The 24,759-nt window shown below is 35.5% G+C and overlaps 1 protein-coding gene across 4 annotated transcripts in view; it reads right to left on the bottom strand.

Annotated features, from left to right (window-relative positions):
* FAM185A (family with sequence similarity 185 member A) overlaps positions 1-24,759 on the bottom strand; it is a 90,768-nt gene that overhangs the window by 43,064 nt on the left and 22,945 nt on the right. For all 4 annotated transcript variants that reach the window (XM_087861156.1, XM_045793414.2, XM_087861157.1 and 1 more), the window contains exons 5-7: positions 21,261-21,302; positions 8,512-8,607; positions 3,995-4,129 (exon numbers count right to left, since the gene is read on the bottom strand). In XM_087861156.1, the coding sequence (XP_087717282.1) occupies positions 3,995-4,129; positions 8,512-8,607; positions 21,261-21,302 (273 nt within the window). The remainder of the gene's footprint in view (positions 1-3,994; positions 4,130-8,511; positions 8,608-21,260; positions 21,303-24,759) is intronic.

Here is a 24,759-nt window from a genome sequence, read left to right as displayed (position 1 = left end):
GTGCTCTTAAATGATTTAATGAGGTCTTTTTTTTAATGGCTGAAGTGTTGAAAATAGGGTTCTAAAACTGAATTAAAACTAAATCTAAATTTCAGGAAAGCACGTGATTCTATGAGTAATAGTACAAAATGACTAACTTTAATTTCTAATTCAAAAATTCTTAATATATGTAAAATAATTTGATTATGTTATCGTTCAGAACATTATTAAACAAATTTATATTATTACTGTAGATTACGGGGACCAAAAGAGGTAACTCTATTGTCTCCTTACTAAAATCAAGAGATTAGATCACAAGAAGTTGATTCTTACTACATTTAATACAGTTAAATTTTCATCAAATTTTCACTATGTCACTAAGAGTCTACCCATTAGGCACTGAGTTAGATCTGAGGGTGGGTGTATAGGTCTTATCTTTATTACTTATGCTTTTTGTTAAGATTCTATGATTTTTAACAAAATACTTTTTAAACTTTTATGACATATAAAATGAATAAAGGCATACCTTGCTTTATTGCATTTTGCTTTATTGTACTTTGTAGACATTACATTTTTCACAAATTGAAGGTCTGTGGCAATGCTGTACTAAGCAAATCTATTGGCACCTTCTTTCCAACAGCATTTGCTTTGTGTCTATGTATCACATTTTGGTAATTCTCACAATATTTTAAGCTTTTCATTATTATTACACATGTTATGGTGATCTCTGATCAGTGGTCTTTGATGTTACTAACGCGACTGTTTTGAAGCACCAAAATGGCACCCATAGAAGATTGCAAACTTAATTGATAAATGCGTGTGTTCTGACTGCTCCATGGACTGGCCAGTCCCCCATCTCTCTCTCCTAAGGCCTCCCTATTTCCTGAGACGCAACAATATTGTGCCAACAATATTAGGTCAATTAATAATCCTACAATAGTCTCTAAGTGTTTAAGTGAAAGGAAGAGTCACCCATCTCTCACTTTAAATCAAAAGCTAAAAACGATTAAGCTTAGTGAGGAAGCCTTGTTCAAAGCCAAGACAGGCTGAAAGCTAGGTGTCTTGTGCTAAATGGTTAGCCAAGTTGTGAATGCAAAAGAAAAGTTCTTGAAGGAAAATTGAAAGTATGACTCCAGTGAACATACGAATGATAAGAAAGTGAAACAGCCTTATTACTGACATGGAGAAAGTTTTAATGGTCTGGACAGAAGATCAAAGCAGCCACAACATTCCCTTAAGCCAAAGCCTAATCCAGAACAAGGCCCTAACACTCTTCAATTCTATGAAGGCTGAGGTAAGAAAGCTGAAAGATAAGGTTTGATGCTAGCAGAGGCTGGTTCATGAGGTTTAAGGAAAGAAGCTGTCTCTGTAACTTAAGAGTAGAGGGTGAAGCACAAAAGGCTACTGTAAAAGCTGCAGCAAATTATCAGATCTAGTTGAGATCATTCATGAAGGGAACTACACTAAACAACTGATTTTCAATGTATACCAACAGCCTTATACTGAAGGAAGATGCCACCTAGGAATTTCATATCTAGAGAGGAGAAGTCAATGCCTGGCTTCAGAACTTCAAAGGACAGGCTGACTCTCCTGGTAGAGGCTAATGCAGCTGGTGACTTCAAGTTGAAGCCAATGCTCATTTACCATTCTGAAAATCCTAGGGCTCTTAAAATTATGCCGAACCGACTCTGTCTGTGCTCAATCAATGGAACAACAAAACCTGGATGATAGCCCATCTGTTTACAATATGGTTTACTAAATATTTTAAGTTCACTGTTGAGACCTATTGTTCAGAAAAAAAGATTCCTTTCAAAATATGACAATGCAGTGGTCACCCAAAAGCTCTGATGGAGATAGATGTACAATAAGATTAATGTTCTCATGCCTGCTAACACAATATCCATTCTGCAGCATATGGATCAAGGAGTCATTTCAACTTTCCAGTCTAATTGTTTAAGAAATACATTTCATAAAGCTATAGCTGCCATAGAAAGTGATTTCTCTGATGGATCTGGGCAAAGTAAACTAAAAACCTTCTGAAAAGGATTAAACATCCTAGCTGCCATTAAGAACATTTACGATTCATGGAAAGAGTTAAAATATCAACATTAGCAGGAGTGAGGAAGAAGTTGATTCATGGATGACTATGAGGGGTTCAAGACTTCAGTGGAGGAAGTAAATGCAAATGGAAAGAGCAAAAGAACTAGAAGTAGAGTCTGAAGCTGTGACTGAGTTGCTGCAATCTCAAGAGAAAATTTTAATGGATGAAGAGTTCCTTTTTATGGATAAACACATAAAGTGGTTTCTCGGGATGGAATCCATTCCTGGTGCAGATGCTATGAAGATTGTTGGAATGACAACAAAGAATTTAGAATATTACATAAACTTACTTGATAAAGCAGAGGCAGAGTTTGAGAGGATTGATGCTAATTCTGAAAGATCTATTGTGTGTAAAATGCTATCAAACAGCATCATGTGTTACAGAGTAATCATTTGTGAAAGGAAGAATCAATGCTGCAAACTTCACTATTGTTTTAAGAAATTGCCATGGCCACCCCAGCCTTTGACCTTCAGCAACCACTACCCTTATCAGTCACCAGCCATCAACATCAAGGCAAAAAGATCATGACTCACTGAAAGCTCAGATGATGGTTAGCGTTTCATTTGTTGTTTTTTTTTTTTTTTAGCAATAAAGCATTTTTAATTAAGGTATCTGCATTTTTTTTTAGACACAGTGCTATTGTACACTTTAACAGACTACAGTATAGTATAAACGTAGCTTTTATATGCACTGGGAAACTGAAAATATTCATTTGAATTGCTTTATTGCAGTGGTGTGGAACTGAATGCACAAGATCTCTGAGGTATGCCTGTATTTAAAACTGAAACTGATCTCATGAAGACACTGCACTGCCACCACCACCACACACTTTTTCAATGTCCTTCTCAATGCCATTTTGGTAAGATTTGAAGGAAAACTTCACCAGCATGAATTCCCCCCTCTTTTTTTTTTTTTTGGTACTGTGTACATGTATTTACTATGTATATGAATACAATAAATATCTTAAAAAGTAGTATCAGCCATCAATGCAGCCAGAGGTCATCAGAAAAAATATGCAAAGCCATTCACATTTCTGGGACTGAGAATTTGTTGTATTAAAAGAGCAAGTTTATAATGTGTATAATACCAAAACAAATTTGTGTTTATTCCAGTCATACAAAGTTACCTTTGAATCTTGCACTATATATATTTAGATGATTTTTAAGGCCAAGAGTAAGAAAGCAGCTGTACCAGAAAAAAAATTATGGTCTTAAAAAATTTTTAATTGTGGTAAGAAATGCATAAAACTTACCATCTCTATCATTTTCTTAGCTTACATTTCAGTAGTGTTAAGTATACTCACATTGTTGTACAACAGATCTCCAGAACTTTTTCATCTTGCAAAACTGAAATGCTATACTCAATGAACAACTCCCCATTTCCCCCTTCCCCTAATTTCTGTTTCTCTGAATCTGACTACTTTAGATATCACATAGAAGAGGAATCACACAGTATTTGTCTTTTTGTAACTGGCTTATTTTACTTAGCATGATGTCCGCAAGGTTCATCCACGTTGAATCATGTGACAAAATTTCTTTCCTTTTTAAGGCTAAATAATATTCTACTGTATGTATATACCACATCTCACTTATCCATTCATCCATCAATAGACATTTGGGTTGCTTTTACCTTTTGGCTACTGTGAGTAATGCTGTGTGAACATGGGTGTGCAAACATCTCCTGGAGATAGAAAATTTTTTAAATTGACATCCAATGACATCTTAGTGAGTGTTTCAAACTAAATACCTATATTGTGCTACTTACTGATAAGCAGTTGGAAGAAAGGAGTGTCAAACACCAAAATGTGACAATGGAAAGGAATAAAAGAGTAAAACTGCAGTTAACTATACCATATTTCTACTTATGTATGGAAGATGACTATTCATCTTACATAGCAAAATGCAGCATCCTTACCAGTAATTATGACACCATCATCTTTATGAACTTCAGTCATTTCTTGAACATGGACTTCTGAGTTCACATCAACCTCTTTCCCTGATAACTGTAAATGAGCTTGAAGAGAAGATGCGACCTTGACAAGAATAGAGCCTATAATAAATTTTAAAAAGTTTATTAATGCAAGGAAATCAAAAGTACCAGGAGCTATTTGAAAAATGATTGAAAGGGTAGCACTGCTCCTGGAACACTGTCTTTACTCCTTAGCACACTTTATTTACTCCCAAATGCGGAGTACCTGGGTGGCTCAGTCGGTTAAGCATCTGCCTTCAGCTCATGTCATGATCTCAAGGTCCTGGAATTGAGCCCCACATCAGGTTCCCTGCTCAGCTGGGAGTCTGATTCTCCCTCTCCCTCTGACCGTACCCCCTGATTATGCTCACTTTCTCTCTCTCTCTGTCTCTCTCTCAAATGAATAAATAATCTTTTAAAAAATATTTATAAACAGCAGTGTCTTTTCCTTACTTCCAAGGCATTCACAGTAACTTCTGTCAAGGGCATGAGGCATTAGAATATTATGAACTTCTTTTGCCCATAGCCCTAGTCAGCTTATCCAATATCAGAAAAGTGAGTAGTATACAACACATGTAGCTTGTAGACAATATTTACCATTAATTGAGCATTTACTGAAAGCAAGACAGCTTAATTAGATAATTTCTTTTAATCTACATATCAACTTTATGAGGTATTATTATAATCCCAATTTTAAAATGAGAACTTGCTCAAGTTCCCACTAGCACTAGCATTAGAATCTAGCTTCACTTCAGTGACAACAGCGCCCATGCTCTTAACCGCTGTGGTATTTCACACGCTGCACCCTCATCATATTATAGGACTTGTGATTTCACTGATCACTATGACACAACTAGAATCCTAAGCTCTTGTGCTTTCAGTTGTACTGTGTGTGTGCTGGGGAGGGAGGGGTGGTGGTGGGAAATAAGAATAATAAAAAAAGGGAACATGTGCATTTCAACTGACTAATGTTTCTTTTCAATGGATTATAGTCTTTTGGGTACCTGAGACAAGGCATTCAAGTTTATTTCCACTACAATCTTGTAGTAATTTAAACTTCTAAAGGAGGAAGAAAAAGTATATAATTTTCCAAAACAACTATGTAGGTTGTATTGCGAACTCATCAACACACTCCTGTTTCAGAAGTTTTTCTTTCTTTGTTTCTCAGATATCAAATAAAGTAAGAAGCCCCGGCCACAGAACATTAAGCCCATTTCCTCTGTGGACAAAGGTGGTCAGCATGACTTTCATTGTGAATGTTGTAAAGATTCCTTTTAAAATGCACTTATTTATGGGTCATTGTTTGTCTTTTAGTTTGGTTAACATTAGCCTAAGTTTCCCTAATTTTTTATCCTCTCTGCCTTCCTACCTGGAGCTAGAAAGTCTGGGGTAAAATTGATAAACTCTCATAATTACCCCTCAAAAAGGGTGGGGGGGAAACAAAGCATATCACTACAACTGGGTTATTTTATTTATAAAACAAACTGTTCTTCAGGTTTTAAATGTAAACTACTAACAGGAGTTTCCCTATAACAACAGATATGAGGGATTCAGGAAAAAAAAACCTGGAAAATTTCAGAATGAATAGAAGATGCAAGGTTTTCTACCAAACATACTTTAAAAAATAGAAAAAAATAGATTTAAAAACTTTTCTGTAGGACTTTTTATCTCTAAATATATCAAATGTGGTAATTTTATGAATACTTTTCTGTTCTAAAATGAAAAAGGGATGCCAAATCTGTGAGAACTTTAAAAAGGTTAAGCAATGCAACTACGTCTACCCTCATCCCTCTCCACATCCTTAAAAAACAAGTCATCATTACCAAAACTGCATTACTGTCTGTGAAAGAAGAATTCTCATGACTTGAAAACTTTCCCAAATGTCCTATCTTTAACTACTTTTTTTAGAAAGGAGAGTTCTTGTTACATCTTCAACCTCTTTCACTTCATAAACTATTTTCACGGTTACTGACATCAATACCATTTTTTAAATTAAAAAGTGAACTAATACTAACTGTACCATTTATTGAAGGCATACTATATTAAGATCATTGGTTTCATCAAGGACCAATTTTAAATGGAAGAGTCAATACTCAGATGCAGGTCTGACTCTTAAGCCTAAACAATCCTTTTGAAAGAATTAATAAGGTTAGCTCATAGGAAGAGAGAAAACAAGCATGCACCATTCTTTTTCACATGGTGAAATGGAGAATATCTAAGAGACTCGGTGGTTGGCTCCCAAACCCTACAGCAAGGCAGGGGCAGAGCTGGAAAGATTCTAGATGCCTTTAGTAACTATTAAGAAACAGAATCCTGAAAAATTTTCCATTACTCTTTTAAAAAGTTACTGTTTCTAAGTGTAGTTAGAATTAAAAGAACTGGAGTAAGACAGAAATTTTTGTTTCCAGTGATCTTAAAGCTTCATGCCAGTACCCAAATTATAAACTTAATTGAATCTTTCAACATCATATGCTATTTCAATAGGTTACTGGAACAACATTCTAAATAATGCTCAAAAATATTTTAAGTGGATGAAGAGTAACAATGTTTTTATTTGTTTTACTTTTTTTGTCCCTCCATACAAAACAGGAAATAACTTTCATATAAGAGCTACTTATTTAAAACTTTGTTTGTACTCTGTTACTAGTTATAGTAAATTAATAATGGTTTACATTTTTTCTCTTAGGGCCTTCATAATAAGAGAATGCATTATATGACTTTTATGGCACTTACAAAATACCCTGAATGGCATTACTGAAGCTCGTAGGAATTCAGTGAGAACACAATATCATCCTATTTTAAAAGAAAAAAATGTAAGCTTGAGAAATCAAATCATATCTGCGTGTCAGCAAAAAAACTTCTGTTTTAGGCCTCTGTGTTTGTAGTTTTATTTTGACACTGACAAGAGAGCCTTGTTGGACAAAAAGTATTAAACCAACATGACCAAGAAATTGCTAACAGCAGGAACAACTGGTTTCTGTAAGGAAGTATTTTCCTTGTTATGCATATATAGCCTTGTTCTGGCCAATATGCAAGATATTCTAGATTTTATTTAAAAAAATTTTTTTGAAAGATTTTATTTATTTATTTGACAGAGAGAGACAGCAAGAGAGGGAACACAAGCAAGGGGAGTGTGAGAGGGAGAAGCAGGCTTCCCGCTGAGCAGGGAGCCCAATTCGGGGCTCAATCCCAGGACCTTGGGTTCATGACCTGAGCAGAAGGCAGACACTTAATGGCTGAGCCACCCAGGTGCCCTATTTAAAAATTATTTTAACCAGAGGGGCGCCTGGGTGGCACAGCGGTTAAGCGTCTGCCTTCGGCTCAGGGCGTGATCCCAGCGTTCTGGTATCGAGCCCCACATCAGGCTCCTCCGCTATGAGCCTGCTTCTTCCCCTCCCACTCCCCCTGCTTGTGTTCCCTCTCTCGCTGGCTGTCTCTATCTCTGTCGAATAAATAAATAAAATCTTTAAAAAAAAAAAAATTATTTTAACCAGAGCTACATTTCTTAACTTTCTGCACCCAGGTCACTTCAGCCCCAATGGCCAAGCTACTCCAAGTATCCAAGCCACATGCCAACCATGTATACACAGACATATATTCAGTCTTCATATGAGTAAAAAGTGTATTAGTTTTAATGAAATACTTGAATTCTTAGAATAAGTTATTTGTAATAGACATAAGATTATATAAAGAGACACATCATAATAACACTTAATACTTCGAGATTAATTAAGTCAACCATCACTTTAGAGGACCTTCCTGATGATACCTTTATTTCAGGATCACACATTGCAAAGAATTACTCTAGAGTGATGGGTCAAGAAGGTTCTACTACAGGGTGGTAGAAGAGCTTCCAAAAGAATATATGGGGGCATTTTCCTCCAAAGAATATTCTATTCCAGGCATAAAAACTAAAATGAAAAACCTAAACACTAACACTAAATAACTCCACAGTAACAGTCAATATATTGTAACATTTTTGTTTGCACTACAAAGGGAACTATAGTCTTCATACCCAATATGGGGCTCAAACTCACAAACCCAAGATCAAGAGTTACATGCTCCATCAACTGAGCCAGCCAGGAGCCCCTCTGGTCAGTCTTTGTTTTTAAAAAGATTTTATTTATTCATTTGAGAGAGAGAGAGAGAGAGAGAGAGAATATGAGGTGGGGAGGGTGTAGCAGAGGGAGAGGGATTCCCCACTGAGCAGGGAGCCCGATGCAGGCTCTGTCCCTGAGATCATGACCTGAGCTGAAGGCAGTTACTCAACCAACTGAGCCACCCAGGCACTCCCCACCCGCCCCCTGGCCCCTGCAATCAGTCCTTAAATCAAGTTCTACCAGAAGAAATTTTCTTGAACTCATGACATCAGTATAGATTAAATAATCTGACCATCTGTTTCCTGGATGTTACAAAACCTTGAGTATACCATGTATCAAAATAAAACATTCCACTTGGCTAACCTTCATGTGACTTCAATTCCACTTTTCCTAGTTGGCTGACATAAACATCTATTGCACCCAGATGAGTTGAGGCCTTTAGACATCCAGAGGATGAATCTAGGAAAAAAGAAAAACCGTAAGTATAATCATTGTAGTAACTGAAATGATAAACTTGAAATAAACTCTACTTCAGCCGTAGGATAAGGCACCAAGAGTCTTGCAAGGGTTTGTATTTTCCCCATACTTATGCCATCTTTCACTTTAAAATGAAAACAGAATCAGAAACTTACAAATCTATACCTAGATAACAAAAAATCCCTATGTCTATAGTAACAAAGGCCCTATGTCTATAGTATATAGTAATCAATATAACTTATTGATAATCATGCTTACTCTGCAACCTAATATATAGGAAGGACAGTACACAAGCAGTGGATCCTTGACAGCCAAGACTATCAAGCACCATTGATATATTTAGTTTATTATCAACTTTCAATACTTACTAAAGAATTTTGTCTCATGTAAAGACACATAGTAGTAGCAAAGTTAACAAAAATCAAAACTTTTTATATTTTCTCCTTTTAGCAAATTTGCTAGTGCTAAAAAATTACTGCTAATAGCGAAAGCTTACTCTAGATAAGATTTTGTTGCATTTCTTAAACAGAAAAGAAGAAAAAGGGAGTCACTTAAAGACTGGGTGAAGCTTGTTTATATCTAAATATTTCTTTTCAAAGTTCTGGAATTGAACAGATATCTTTCAGTCAGGAGAAGAAAATCATAATTAATTAAAGTGGTGCTGATTTGAAACTCAAATCTCTGTCATCATTGGCCCTAGTTTTCGAAAAGTCAACATTTCAAGTTCAAGGGAAAGCTGATCAAGTTAGAGATAAAGAAGTAAGAGAATGATGTTGAAGAGTCAGCACTAAGAAGCTTCTTCCTCCTAATAGCAACTGAACCTCTAATTTAATATTCTGTCTGACTGCCCTGGTAAGGCCAAAGCATATTTTTTTTAGAAAGGCCTCTTAAAAAGCATATTTTATCAGGAACTTTACTACTTCGAAGTGGAAACAAATTAGGGAGTGTGGTGAAAATAATGCCAAAAATTATACTAAACTTTTAATAAAACGTGAAAAAACACATTTGTATACTAGACATTTTTCTTCAAATTTTTTACATGACCCTAAACAAAGCAACTTGGGAATAAACTGGTTAAAATCTGACCCCAAGAAAATTCATATTAATTATGTGTAATCTATACTGAAAAATGACCTTTATTGGACCTACTTTATTTAATTCTTAAGTTCAAAAGTAAACATTGATGCATGGAAATTAAGCAATTAGTGATAAATGACAGAATAGTTGGGCGAACATGAATATCTCTCTCCTCAGTTACCAACAGAAACTCTTTTTAAATAACCTCTTAATGCATCCTAAAAGAAGCCAAGTAAAAATATATTATGATTTTAAAAAATGTGGACTACACAATGTGTGTATTATCCCAGGTTGAACAAAGTAAAATATTTGAAACATTAGGTTGATTTCTTGCTTTCTCTAGGGGGAAAAAACCACAACATTTTCATGAAACTAATATAACAGTACTTTTCACTTCTCCCCCCAAGCCAATGGGAAATAAGAGCTAAAAAATTTTATCACAAACCACTGAATAATTACATCCTCATATTATCAGTCTTGAGCTCTGATAATGGTCCATCCCTTAGAGACTATCAAAAATAATTTTTTTAAACTCAAGACATGTTTTCAAAAGAGAAAGCAAAAGTGATATTTGAAAAGCTATGTAGCAAAACAAATACTAATTTTCTTTTGTTTTATGTAATACAAATGATTGGAACTAAAAATTAATTATCAAGAGTCAAATTAAGACTTCCTCTACAAAATTTCATTTGTTTGGAAATTCACATAATGGAGAAATTCTATAGCTCTCAGAAGAAGCCTTAAGGGAAATATGCATTAGACAGCAATTAAGAAGTGAACAGAAATTATTAGTCCAGCTAGTGTTTGGAGTAAGTGGACTCTCACAGAGAGCTTTCTATCATCACAATTTTGGACAAGGATCTGGTTGTTGTTACAGAGACCACTGAGTTTTCCTGGAAAATTATACATACAATAGGGAAAAACTGATGTTAACTACTAGCTAATCACTACATACAACCAAAAACCCCAGATATTTGTAATATACATTTAGCTAATAGCAGAGAATAACAACTACTTGAAAGGCTAAAATTCCAAACTTACAGATAAAGGGAGAATTCTTTTAAATCAGTCAAACATGTTCAGAAAGTTCTTCTGAATTTTTACCATTTTACTTCATGTTTCAACATGTGGATACTAAGGAACAGCAACACAAAAGATATTTCTTCATTTCTGCAACTTGATTCCTACACTTCCAAAGCTACGCTAATTGCAAGAACAAGGAACAAATTTCACATACAGGACGTAAAGGATTTGCAAAGGCAGAATTGTAAGGTCATTTTAAGTAAAGTTTTCTAAGTATCCTGCCTAGGTATTCTGTATTAGGGAGGGAGCATTAGGAGGCTGGGCTTCCGAGGGACACACTAAGGCAAACCACCCACCTCCTGCTCCAAACATGAAGATATTCTTTTTTTAAAGCTAAAATTACCAGTACATGGCTTCTGGCAGTGCCTTCCAAAAGAGGCAACATAGGGCAGAGAAAGTAAAGTTAGGTGAGCAACTCTATTAGCACTCCAATCCTGTTATTTATTACCAAACTTTGCTTTCTACTGTTGACTCATTTTATTTTTAAAGATATTTATTTGAGAGAGAGAGAGAGAGCGAGAGAGAGCATGCTCACAAGTGGCAGGAGGGGCAGAGGTAGAGAATCTTTAAGCAGACTCCACACTGAAGGCAGAGTCCAGTGGGGGCCTCTAATGCATGACACATGTGATCATGACCTGAGCCAAAACCAAGTCAAAGATACCCAACTGACTGAGCCACCCAGACGCCCCTGTTGACTCATTTTAAATGGATGATCTGGTATTCCAGAAAAAAGACATTATTTTTTAAAATATGAGTCCAAGGAAAATCATGGTTTTGATATATACAATCAAATTTTTTATAGTACTTCAGTTTCTGAGAGAGCTTACTGTTACAGAAATTAGGAAGAACAGGGTTTGGGGAGGTAAATTATAATGTGTATATAAAATCCAAATGACTGATGAGATTACTTAAGAACCTGATCAATTATATTACCTAAACTCCTTTTTTACCTGAATTATAAATATTCTTCTGAATAAAAGAATCATGGGAAAAATACTTTGTCTATTTTCCTGAAATCAGACAGAATAATACCTAAATTATCTCAAGTCTCCTAACATTCTAAACTTGATAATATTATATAACTTTTCTCAACACCCATTCCAATATTTTGAAGCCTCTGCTATTCTAGTAAATTTCCCTCTCAGGTTCCTACAAATCACTTTTTATTTCTTCGTTAACTAATTTGCTTTTACTAATCTCAATTCCTCAAAATTCAAGTTACTCAGTAGACTTCAATTAGGTTATCATGATTTGTAGAGTCACCTTCAACTTTCTTCAGCAAACCTTTTATGAAAAACAAGCCAAGCAATTAAGAAACTTAAAATAAGCATTGCACTTGTCACCTTTTGGATTAAGGCATCATATCCAAAATTTCACCAGACTCATGACAACAATGGTTTTTAGGCTCTACAGCAGGGATGGCAAACTATAGGCCCCCTCCTGTTTTTATTAATGAAGTTTTATTGGAACATAGACACATCTATTTGTTTGTGTATTGTCAATGACTGCTTTGTGTTAAAATGAGAGAGTTGCATAGTACAGACAGACCATGTGGCCCACAGAGCCAAAAATATTTAATATCTGGCCCTTTACAAAGTCTGCAGACTCCTAGAGCAAAACATCTTGTTTTGAGGAAATAAGCTTGCCCCCACAACCCCCACCAAAAAGTAAAATTTAATTCTGTTTAAGACAAAGAGATTTACCAATTTACTGAAATCAGTTATTTTCCTAAGGCCTCAGTAGTATACAGATAGATATTAAATTCTTGCTTATATAAATGAAAAAAGTTGTCTCAGGGCAGTTCTAACTTTTTACTGACCCTGACTGCTCACTATTTTCTAGGGGTAATGGAGATGCTTCCACCAGATTTATTAAAGTGAGAAATAGGGGCTCCTGGGTGGCTCAGTCGGTTAAGCAACTGCCTTTGACTCAGGTCATGATCTCAGGGTCCGGGGATCAAGTCCCGCACTGAGCTCCTTGCTTAGCAGGGAGCCTGCTTCTCCCTCTGCCTGCCTCTCCCCCTTCCTGTGCTCTCTCTCTCTCTCTGACAAATAAATAAAATCCTAAAAAAAAATACATGACATTATATGTGATAATATAAATGAAAAATCATATCAGTATATTAAAGGTTTTATAATATATGTTGATGTAAGCAACCTATACTGTAAAGGACAGGAGTAGATAAATGAATCTGCTGACATAATATGAAGTGGCATAATATTAATTCTAAATAGACTGTGAAAAATTAAGTTTCTATATTAACATCACTAGAAACTCTGCTAAAAAGTAATGCAAAAAGGTATAGCTAAAAAGTCAAAAGGAAAATTAAAATGGAATTCCGAAATACGTGAATTAATGCAAAAAAGGCAAAAAAGAAGAAAAAACAAAAAATAGAAGAGCCAAAATAAAATGGTATATCCATATCCAACCATATCAATAATTATATTAAATGTTAATGGACAACACCTTCTAATTAAAAGACAAAGATTTTGCAAAATGAACTTTATTTTATTTATTTATTTTAAAGATTTTATTTATTTATTTGAGAGAGAGAGAGACAGCCAGCGAGAGAGGGAACACAAGCAGGGGGAGTGGGAGAGGAAGAAGCAGGCTCCCAGTGGAGGAGCCTGATGTGGGGCTCGATCCCAGAACGCTGGGATCACGCCCTGAGCCAAAGGCAGATGCTTAATGACTGCACCACCCAGTCGCCCCGCCAAATGAACTTTAAAAAGCAAGTGCCAACCATGTTGTCTATAAAAGATGTTTTTAAACATAAAGATAGATTGTGAGTAAATGAATAGAAAAAGATATACCATGCTAACATTAAGCATAAGAAGGCAAGACTGCCTTTATTATTACTAATATTAAGCATAAGAAGGGAAGAGTGTTTTTATCATTTGATGAAGTAAATTCAGGACAGAGAGTATTACTTGAGATAAAGCAGGGCATTTTATAATGATAAAAGGGTTAATTCATCAGGAAGCCATAACAATCATGAATATGAATATCATAAACAGGGATTCTAAAGCCAAATGTAAAGCTGACAGAATTCATTGAAAAATTTGACACTCCTCTCTCAGCAACTGATAGAATTAAACCAAAAAAAGAAAAAAATTATTATACACTCATTTCAAAGGCATGTGATATGAAAATTTACAAGATAAAACCATATGCTTGGCGATAAAATAAATTGCAATAAATGTAAAAAAACACAACAAAAAAACAACAACAATCCTGAAATCACACAAAGTATTTTCTCTGACCAGAATGGAATTTAATTAGAAATCAATAAAATAAGAGATCTATAATAATCTTAAATATATGAAAATTCAACAACAGACTTCTATGGACCAAAGATGAAATCAAAAGTAAAATTAAAAGTCTTCTAAAGGATGATTTTAAAAAATGCAACATTTCACAGAACTAGAACAAACAATCCTAAAATTTGTATGGAACCACAAAAGACCCCAAATAGCCACAACGGTCTTTAAAAAGAAAAGAAAACTTCAGGTATCACAATTCTAGACTTTAAATTATATTACAAATCCGTAATAATCAAACAGTATGATACTGGCACAAAAACAGACACATAGATCAATGGAACAGAACAGAAAACAAAGAAATAAACCCACAACTATATGATCAATTAATCTACAAAGCTTGAAAGAATATCCAATGGGAAAAATACAGTCTCTTCATTAAATGGTGTTGAGAAAACAGGAGAGCTACGTGCAAAAGAATGAAAACGGACCACTTTCTTACACCATACACAAAAATAAATTCAAAATGAACGAAAGACCTAAATGTAAGACCTGAAACCACGAAAATCCTAGAAGGGAGCACAGGCAGTAATTTCTCTCACATCAGCTGTAGCAACATTTTTCTAGATACGTCTCCTGAGGCAAGGGAAATAATAGCAAAAATAAACTATTGGGACTACATCAAAATAAAAAGCTTCTGCACAAAAAGGAAACAACCAACAAAACTAAATGGCAACCTACTGAATGGGAGAAGATATTTGCAAATGACTTACCCAATAAAGGGTTAGTATCCAAAATATATAGAAAACTTCTACGATTCAACACCAAAAAACCAAATAATCCAATTTAAAAATGGGCAGAAGACATGAACAGACACTTCTTCAAACAAGACATCCAGATGGCCAACGGACACATGAAAAGATGCTCAACATCATTCAGTATCAGGGAAATTCAAATCAAAACCACAATGAGATTATCACCTCATACCTGTCAGAATGGCTAAAATCAAAAACACAAGAAACAACAAGCCGTGGTGAGGATATAGAGAAAAAGGAACTCTCTGGCCTGTCAGTGGGAATGCAAACTGGTGCAGGCACTGTGGAAGACAGTGCAGAGCTTCCTCAAAAAATTAAAAATAGAGCTACCATATGATCCAGCAATCACACTAGGTAGGTATTTACCCAAAGAATATGAAAACACTAATTCTAAGGGATATATACATACCCCTGTGTTTAGTGCAGCATTTGTCCATTGATAGATGGATGGATAAAGAAGATGTGGTATACAATGGAATATTATCCAGCCATAAAAAATAATGAAATCTTACCGTTTGCAACAACATTGTTGGAGCTAGAGAGTATTATGCTAAATGAAATAAGTCACTCAGAGAAAGACAAATACCAGATGATTTCACTCATATGTGGAATTTAAGAAACAAAAAAAATGAAACAAAGGAAAAAGACAAATATAAAAACAGACTCTTAACTATACAGAACAAACTAATGGTTACCAGAGGGGAGGTGGGTGGAGGGATGGGTGAAATAGGTGAAGGGAATTAAGAGTACACTTGCCATGAAAAACACTTAGTAATAATATGGAATTATTGAGTCACTATATTGTACACGTAAAACTAATAAAAGAAATCTTGCCACTTGCAACAACAAGGATGGATCTATGTTGGATCCATACATGGATCTATGTAAAGGAAAAAAAAAAGAGAGACAAATAAAGAAATAGACTCTTCATTATAGAGAACAAACTGATGGTTACCAAAGGGGAGGTTGGTGGATGTATGGGTGAAATAGGTCATGGATATTAAGGAGGGCACCTGTCATGATGAGTACTGGGTGATGTATGAAATTCTTAACCCACTATATTGTATGGCTGAAACTAACATAACACTATATGTTAACTACACTGGAATTAAAATGAAAACTTAATTAAAAAACACTAATTCAAAGGTATATATGCACTCCTGTAGTTACTGAAGCACTATTTACAGTAGCCAAATTATGGAAGAAAAAAAACCTGCAACATTTCAAAATGTGGGGAATATACTGCTTATAACAGATTTGTAATTTAAATGCTAATATTAACAAAGAAAATCTAAAAATTAAAAAAAGAAAGTCTACAATCAATGACCTAATGTTTTACCTGAAGAAGCTAGAAAAGGAAGAGCAAGGAAACTCAAAGTAAATAAAAGAAAGAACATAATACAGAGCAGAAATCAATCAATATGTTAGAAAACAAACAATAGAGATACTTAGTGAAAAATTGGTTCTTTGAAAATATTAACAAAATTATAAAGTTTAGCTTTATTAATCAAGAAAAAGAAAATACAAGTATCAATATCAGGAATGAAAAGGAAAGAAGTATTACTACACAACCTACAGGCATAAAAAGGAGTACAAGGGAATACTTTGCAAAACATTATGTGAACAAATTTGACAATTTGATAAAATAGACAAATTCCTTGAAAATACCACTTACCAAATGTAAAACCACATAAAACAGAAAATATTAATATGGTAATAAAATATCTATTAACTTACACAGTCACTTGATTCTAGACAAAGATGCTGAAATAATATATTGGAGAATGAAAGATTTTTCAACAAATGGTGATGTAATTACTAGAACATACTTACGGGAAAAAACAAATCTTGATTCCTAAACACAGAAAGTTAGAGATAGATCAAAGGTAAAAGCAAAAATTGTAAAGGTGCTAGAGGAAAACATAGGAGAACAGCTTCATGATTGAAGGCAGACAAAGATTTCTCAGGACACAGAAATCAATAACCATAAAAATAATCAGTAAATTAGACTTCATCAAAATGGAAATCTTCCCATCAAAATACACTATTAAGAAAATGAACATGCAAGCCACAGGCTGAGAGGAAATATGGAAAAACAATATCTGACAAAGGGTTGTTCCCAGAATACATAAACAACTCCACCAATTCAATAATAAAAAGACAAATAATCCAACTAAAAAATAAATGGGCAAAAGATCTGAACAAAACTTCAAAAAGAAATATATACTAATAATCAATAAGCACATGAAAAAGTACTGAACGTCATTCGTCATCAGGGAAATGTAAATTAATACCATAGGAAAACCCCTGTACACACACCAGAATTGGTAAAATTAAAAGACTGACAATAAAAATGTTGGTGAGGATGTGGAACAACTAGAATTCTCATACATTGTAGAAGGAAGTGTAAAATGGAACTTTGGGGAAAAGACTGGTAGGGTATCATGCATACTCAAATCAGCAATTCTATTCCTAGGCATTTACCCAAGAGGAGAAAAATACACACATATAAATGTGTGTATATATACATATAAAATATACTTATATACATATATATAATCCATATATCTCTCCATAAAATGACTTGTCTAAGAAGGTTCACAGAAACTTTGTTTACAACTGCCAAAAACTAGACATAGCCCAGGTATCCATCAACAGAATAAACAAATTAAGTTTTCTAGTTGCCTGCATCAACTTCTGCACCCTCTGGTATATTGTAATATACCAGAACAGCTTGGTTGCTCTTTTAAAATATAAATTATATATTACTCCCCTGCTAGCTCCTGTTGTAGTTGGAAGTAAGTCCCTACCCTGATCTAGCCCTCATTTACCTCATCTCCCATGACTCTCCCCAAGTTCTCTTTCTATACCTCGAAAATGATAAGTTCATTCCAGTTTCAGGGCTTATACTGGCTTTTCCTCTATCTGGGGAGCTCTGCATCAGAATTTTATGAGCTTCTTTCCCATTATTCTGGCTTTAGTTCAAATGTCCCTTCTTCAGACCCTCCCTGATTGCTAAATGCAGTCGCTTTCTTTTCCCCACTCTCTCTTCCATTACCCTCTCTTATTTATTCATTGCACAATCTGAAGTTATCTTTGGTTATTTACATGCTTATTGTCTTTCTTCTCAGGCCAACGGTGAGCATGGAGACTATGCCTTCTTGACCATAATATTCCCTAGTACCTTAAAGAGTTCCTCATATACCGCAGACACTCAATAAACAGATGTTGATGAGTTACTGCTATACTCAAGACTGTCTTCAAACATTACCACAATGTTGAAGCAATAAATAGAGACATAATTTAGATCTTTCTTCCAAAGATCTTGAAAGAAATTGAGATATTGAAAGAAATAAAGGAATTTATGAAATGTACATTTCCTTCATAATTAAGGTTAAAACATAGTGGCTTACTAGTTTTATATTATAGATAATAAACTGGAAGAGGAAAAGGAAGGGTAGTTTTTTGAATAACTACCATGGATTGAGCTGTACTTTATTTACATTGTTGACCCTTGAACAACATGGGTTTGAACTACTGGGTCCACTCATAAGTGGATTTTTTTGAACACATATACGGTACAGTACTATAAATCTATTTTCTCTTCCTTATGATTTTTTTTTTTTTTTTTTAAAGACCCTATTTATTTATGTGACAGAGAGACAGCCAGGGAGAGAGGGAACACAGCAGGGGAGTGGGAGAGGAAGAAGCAGGCTCCCAGCGGAGGAGCCCGATGTGGGACTCGATCCCGATCCCGGAACGCCGGGATCACACCCTGAGCTGAAGGCAGACGCTCAACGACTGCGCCACCCAGGCACCCCTCCTTATGATTTTCTTAACATTTCTTTTCTCTTGCTTACTTTGTTATAATAACACAGTATTTAATACATAAGCACACAAAATATGTGTTAATGGACAGTCTGTTTTTGGTTAAGGCTTCTGGTCAACAGTAGGCTATAGTACTACGTTATTTAATATCTTAACAACCTTGTGCTATGTAAGTGGTATCCATTTTATGTGTAAAAATGTAAACTCAGAGACACTAATGTGATCAGAGTCACACAGCTAATAGGTAGAAGGACCAAAATTCACAATCAAATCTACTTCTAAAGTCCATGTTTTCCCACACTATGACAGATCAAAATATGATAACTTAACAAATGTATATATTTTCTCTTACTTTAAGAGATTCTTCCAAAATAAAACCCCAAATTTATCAACCACATTCACAAAATAAGAATTCAACCATTATTTACACCTTCACATACTTGTGGATTTTTAAGAACCTAAAACTACAGACACAATTTATGTTTTGCTAAAGAAAATTATAAAGGTTTATTAACTACTTTTATAATTGTAGTCAATTATATATATATATATTTAAAGATTTATTTATTTATTTGAGAGAGAGCAAGAAAGAGCGAGAGCACGTACATGTGCAAGTGAGGGGAGGGGCAGAGGGAAAGACTCTCCAAGCAGATTCCCTGCCAACCACGGAGCCCAACATAGGGCTCTATCTCAGGACTCCAAGGATCACCACCCGAGCTGAAACCAAGAGTCAGACTTTCAATCGACTGAGCCACCCAGGCACCCCTATATTTCTTAACACTGGACTCAGGTCATTTGAGTGGACAGAGATTTATCTAAGAAAAATAAAACATTTTGTCTGAAAATCCCTCTAATGCTTAATAGCAGGAAAAAGAAAAAGTTCATATAGAAAATTAAAAAGAATTCATAACATTAATCATTTATACAGAGTTTGAAACCATCTTCAAATATGTACATTACTGCTCATTTCATACTTGCTATTACCATTCTTTTCTAGTATGGATAAATAACCATTTATTTCCAATTTTAGAGAGAATGGTTTTTCCATTTATGTTCCCATATTTCTATCCAAGAATAACACTAACATTATTGTATTATATCATATTATAAGTATTCCTCAAATTCGTATCTGCCTAAAGGGCCTTCTAGTTGGTAGTGAAATTCCCTGTGCCCCCCAATTTGCAACATTCTCCTCCTTTTCCTCCCTTGCTTTACTGCTACAAACTCTGCCCATGTCTAGCATTTTCTCTCCCCAGCTAGCTCAGCTTCTCACCAGTGTACCTTTTGTTCACACTAGAAATTTCCCTTACCATCCCTAGATGTGTCGAAATGGCCTGTCAACAGTAAATCTTGATTTCCCACTGGAAACAGGTAAATCCTTCTGTCATGTCTTAGTTAAAATGATTTATAACTATTACTTAAGAAGCCTTTATTTTTAACTTAATCCCTCGCTGAACAAAAGTTTCAATCTCTTGAAAATTTTTAAAAAGATATGTACTTTAAGCCAGAAAATTCAGGAGTGATAGTGAAAAGGACTATTGAAAATGTTCACTATTCTGATCAGTACAACAAAAGGACAAATGTAAAACATCAGAAAGGACAAAGCCAGGAGGCCCTGGGCATTCATACTGTCAATAAGCCACAGCTTCCCCACAAAGGTTTTAGTTTCCCATCCCCACCCCCTACCCTCTAAGGCCTAAAAACAACCACCACTCTTGGGGTTTAGAGTGTGCCTTTGCCTAATAGGTAAGCAGGTGCTACTTGGGACAGAGAAAAACTCTATCTAAACTATCTGGAAATCTGAAGTTTTTCTCTCACAGGCACAGCATCACATGTAGTGATGAGGTCTAAGGTACCATTAGCCACTATTAGTTCTGGCTTAGGATTAGAACAATAATAAAAATGACTACTTTTTATTGAATTTTTACCATATGTCAGACACTGTGTTAAAGTACTTTATATATATATATGATCTCACTTATAATAATCCTATATGAAAGGTACTTAAGTATTTTTATTTATTTATTTTTTTTTTTTAAAGATTTTTATTTATTTATTCGACAGAGATAGAGACAGCCAGCGAGAGAGGGAACACAAGCAGGGGGAGTGGGAGGGGAAGAAGCAGGCTCATAGCAGAGGAGCCTGATGTGGGGCTCGATCCCATAACGCTGGGATCACGCCCTGAGCCGAAGGCAGACGCTTAACCGCTGTGCCACCCAGGCGCCCCAAGGTACTTAACTATTATTTCTATTTCTTTCAGACACGGAAACTGAAGCACAGAGAAGTTAGGTAATTGGCCCATGTAGAGAAAGTGGTAAAATCAGAATTCTAACTTTATTCTTATTGATACCAAATCTATAATTATACAGTATTTTTAGGATGATAAGTCAATGAATTTTCAGAAATAATTTTATGTATTCATACATTGGGTCTGCCTATATTTGACTTGCATATCAGGATCCTATCAGGTTCATCAGCTAAACTTCAGATTTTATTTACCCTAATAAAATATCACAAATATAGCTATTCTTTAAAGGATGCAAAACTTACCAACCAGCAGCTTAGTACATACCTACTGTGATATTACCCATCTTGCTTTGTAATGTTATATTACCTGTAAAAGAAAAAAAAAAAAGACAATTTTTTATATTAGGGATAATCTAGAAAGAAACTGTTATATAGTATTCTAAAACATGGTTGGACATCCATAATATTATGTAATAACATTGTTATTGTTGTTGGCAAATTTTCTCAGTACTACCAATCTAGTAAGAGATTTAGCTGCAACTCTGAAATAACTAGCTTTAGTCATCTATACAAACTCTCTTCCTCTATTCCACCTTAAGCTTCTCTAGCATAACTACAAAACAAACCACCATACTTTCTGGGAAACATGAAAGAAAAATAATGATACTTCTATAACCCATAAATGAAAAAGTTACTTAAATGTACTATGTATTTTCAACATAAACATCACTGTAGTTATCAGATCACTCAAAACCAAGTTTTGAACCAACTAACACTAAAATAACCTATAGAAAAGAGTTACTACTGTTATTTTTCAGGTCGCTCTGCCATGTCTATTAAAGTAGTTTCTGTGCCAAGAGTTACAGAGTTTGGGGCAGGAAAAATGAACACATTGAAGTATGACTAGCAAAGAAAAAGGCTTCAGAGTTTCCTGTCTTTTGATGAAAATATACTTTCCAGGACAAGTATAGGATATTGCAACCATTCTTCCCAGCCCCCTTTCCTCCAATACCAAAATTAGTAGGATTTTTCTTCAAATGTGTGTTTGTTTGTAGAATTGCTCCCAGACCCATACTACCTATGTTTACTGCACTGAAAATGTAAGCAACATTGCCCCTTCTATCACCATTCCAAAACTACATTAAAAAGTAAAGGAATAGCTTTTATCTCAGAAATAATCTAGGGCAAATGGACTCATTTACTTAATTTCTTGCATCCTATAAATACTGACATGTATCAGTACCTGGGAAAAAGCAAACATAACCCTTGGTTCATTTGTCCAACAGTCAGATGTACTTTGATTGTAAAAATCTCTCTAAAAGTCTTATATTCCATCATACTTCATGTAAGGATATAAACAAGGGGTACATTTGTATAGGAATAAAACTTGGTTTGTATGGAGAAATTAAGTTCCCAAGATTATTTTCAAGTCTCAGTAAGTTACAAAGTTGTAAAGATTCTTTTAAATGTGTTATGTAAATATTATTTCATTGGTTTTAGACACTCTCTTCCAATTTTCAAATCCAGTAAATGCAGATTGACCATCACATGCAATTAGTGGCCAAAGATCACACAGCTTCTAAGATGACTCTTTTTTTTTTTTTTTAAAGATTTTATTTATTTATTTGACAGAGATAGAGACAGACAGCGAGAGAGGGAACACAAGCAGGGGGAGTGGGAGAGGAAGAAGCAGGCTCATAGCGGAGGAGCCTGATGTGGGGCTCGATCCCAGAACGCCGGGATCAAGCCCTGAGCCGAAGGCAGACGCTTAACGACTGAGGCACCCAGGTGCCCCTAAGATGACTTTCAATGATCCTTGCACCTTCTGGTATTCATGCCCTTGTGTAATCTCCTCCCCTCATATATAGGCTATACCTAATAATTTGCTTGTAACACAAAGAATAAGGCAAAAGTGATGGGATGTTCCAAGATTAGGTTACAAAAATATTCTGGTTTCTGTCTTGCTAGCTGTCTTCTGCTCTGAGGAAAGCCAGCTGGCCATGTTGTCAACTGCCCTATGAAAGAAGCCCACTAAGAAGGAACTAAAAAAGGCCTCCGGCCAACAGGATCTGACCTGAATTCTGCCAACAGACACATGAATAAGCTAGGAAGCAGACTGTCCTTTGGTGGAACCTTCAAATGGACCCCGCAGCCTTAGCTGACACTTTCATAACAACCTCATAAGAGGTCTTGAGGCAGAGGATCCAGTGAATTCACACTAAGATTCCTGACCCATTCAAACTATAAGACAATAAATGTTTGTTGCTTTCAGCTGCTAAGTTTTGAGGTAATTTGTTACACAGTAAGAGGTAACTAGTATAGACGTTGACAGGTGGAAATGGGGTACTGCCATAATAAACACCTAAAAATGTATGAGTAGCTTTGGAACTTGGCAGTGGATAGAGGTTGGAAAGGTTTTGAGGAACATGTTAGAGAAAGCCTAAATTGCCTTGAACAGACTGTTAGTAGAAAGCTGGACTTTGAGTATTCTTCCCACAAGGGCTCAAGGGAAAGTGAGGAAAATGTTTTTAGAAATTAGAGAAAGGAGGATTCTTGTTAAGTAGTTGTAGAAACTTAACAACAACATTATCTCCAGTAATGTGGAAACTAGGAAATGTACCTTAACGAACAGAGTGATTTAACTAAGATATCCAAGCAAGGTGAAAGTGTTGTAAGTGCTTTTTTTTTTTTTTGGCCACTTACTGTAAAATGCAAGGGAAGAGAGATAAACTTAAGCTAAAGAAAGGACTGTTAATCAGACAAACAAACAAAACCAGGACACACACAGTTTTGAAAATTCTCAGCCTCTCAAGATGGCAAAAGATGTTAAAGTTAGGAATAGTTGCCGAACAAAGCTTGAATCCAGGGCACTGGCAGAACAGGGCCTAAAAATGGAGCTGAGGAGTGACTGCAAAACCTCTTCTTAAGATCCCAGAAAGATCGGGCGCCTGGGTGGCTCAGTCGTTGAGCATCTGCCTTTGGCTCAGGGCGTGATCCCGGCGTTATGGGATCGAGCCCCACATCAGGCTCTTCTGCTATGAGCCTGTTTCTTCCTCTCCCACTCCCCCTGTCTGTGTTCCCTCTCTCGCTGGCTGTCTCTATCTCTGTCAAATAAATAAATAAAATCTTTAAAAAAGAAAAAAAAGATCCCAGAAAGATCAAGAGTGGTACTTCACAGTACTAATCAATTATACAAAAAGTCCTTTAAAAAGATTAAAGGTGCATTTCATAGATCCTCTCAAACAACAGACACTCTAGAAAGCTTGAGTATATTTTACCTCAATATCTCTGCAGAAGTCCACATTTTAAAGAGATTCTTAGATGTGGCTTTTATCTTATGGAATAAACCCCACATGATTCAGAGAAGGCTGACAAAAATTTTTGAAAGTAACAACAGCAAACACACTGCTAAATTGAACTAAAAGAACAGTGATAGTACAAAGTTAAGAGACCACTGGACCTCCAAAATTCTACTGCCAGGAAGCAGACTCAGAAAACTACTCAGATGCAAACACATGATATATTTCACGAAAAAAGAAGGATGACTCAAAGGGAGGAACAAAAGCTCAGAGGGCAAAGTCTGAAACCCTAAAGAATTATTCCCAGGCCTTTTGATATAATCAAGGAAAGTCCAATGTTGGCCCACCCCAAATCACTATGGACCAGTGACCCCTTTGTGCCTCTCATTTTCCCACTTTTGAATAGGAAAGACTATAGCAATTATCCTATACCTGTCCCATCGGTGTATGTTGGGTATGTAGGTAGTGTGTGTTGGGGGGCAGTGGGGGGGGGGGGCTAGAGAACTTGTCTCTTTAGGTCACAGG

Source organism: Ursus americanus, chromosome 3 (assembly GCF_024610735.1).
Source record: "Ursus americanus isolate L20-20 chromosome 3, mUrsAme1.1.p, whole genome shotgun sequence".
Classification (NCBI taxonomy): domain Eukaryota; kingdom Metazoa; phylum Chordata; class Mammalia; order Carnivora; family Ursidae; genus Ursus; species Ursus americanus.
The sequence above is the reverse complement of the archived record's forward strand: the minus strand, read 5'-3'. Positions and strand labels throughout refer to the sequence as shown.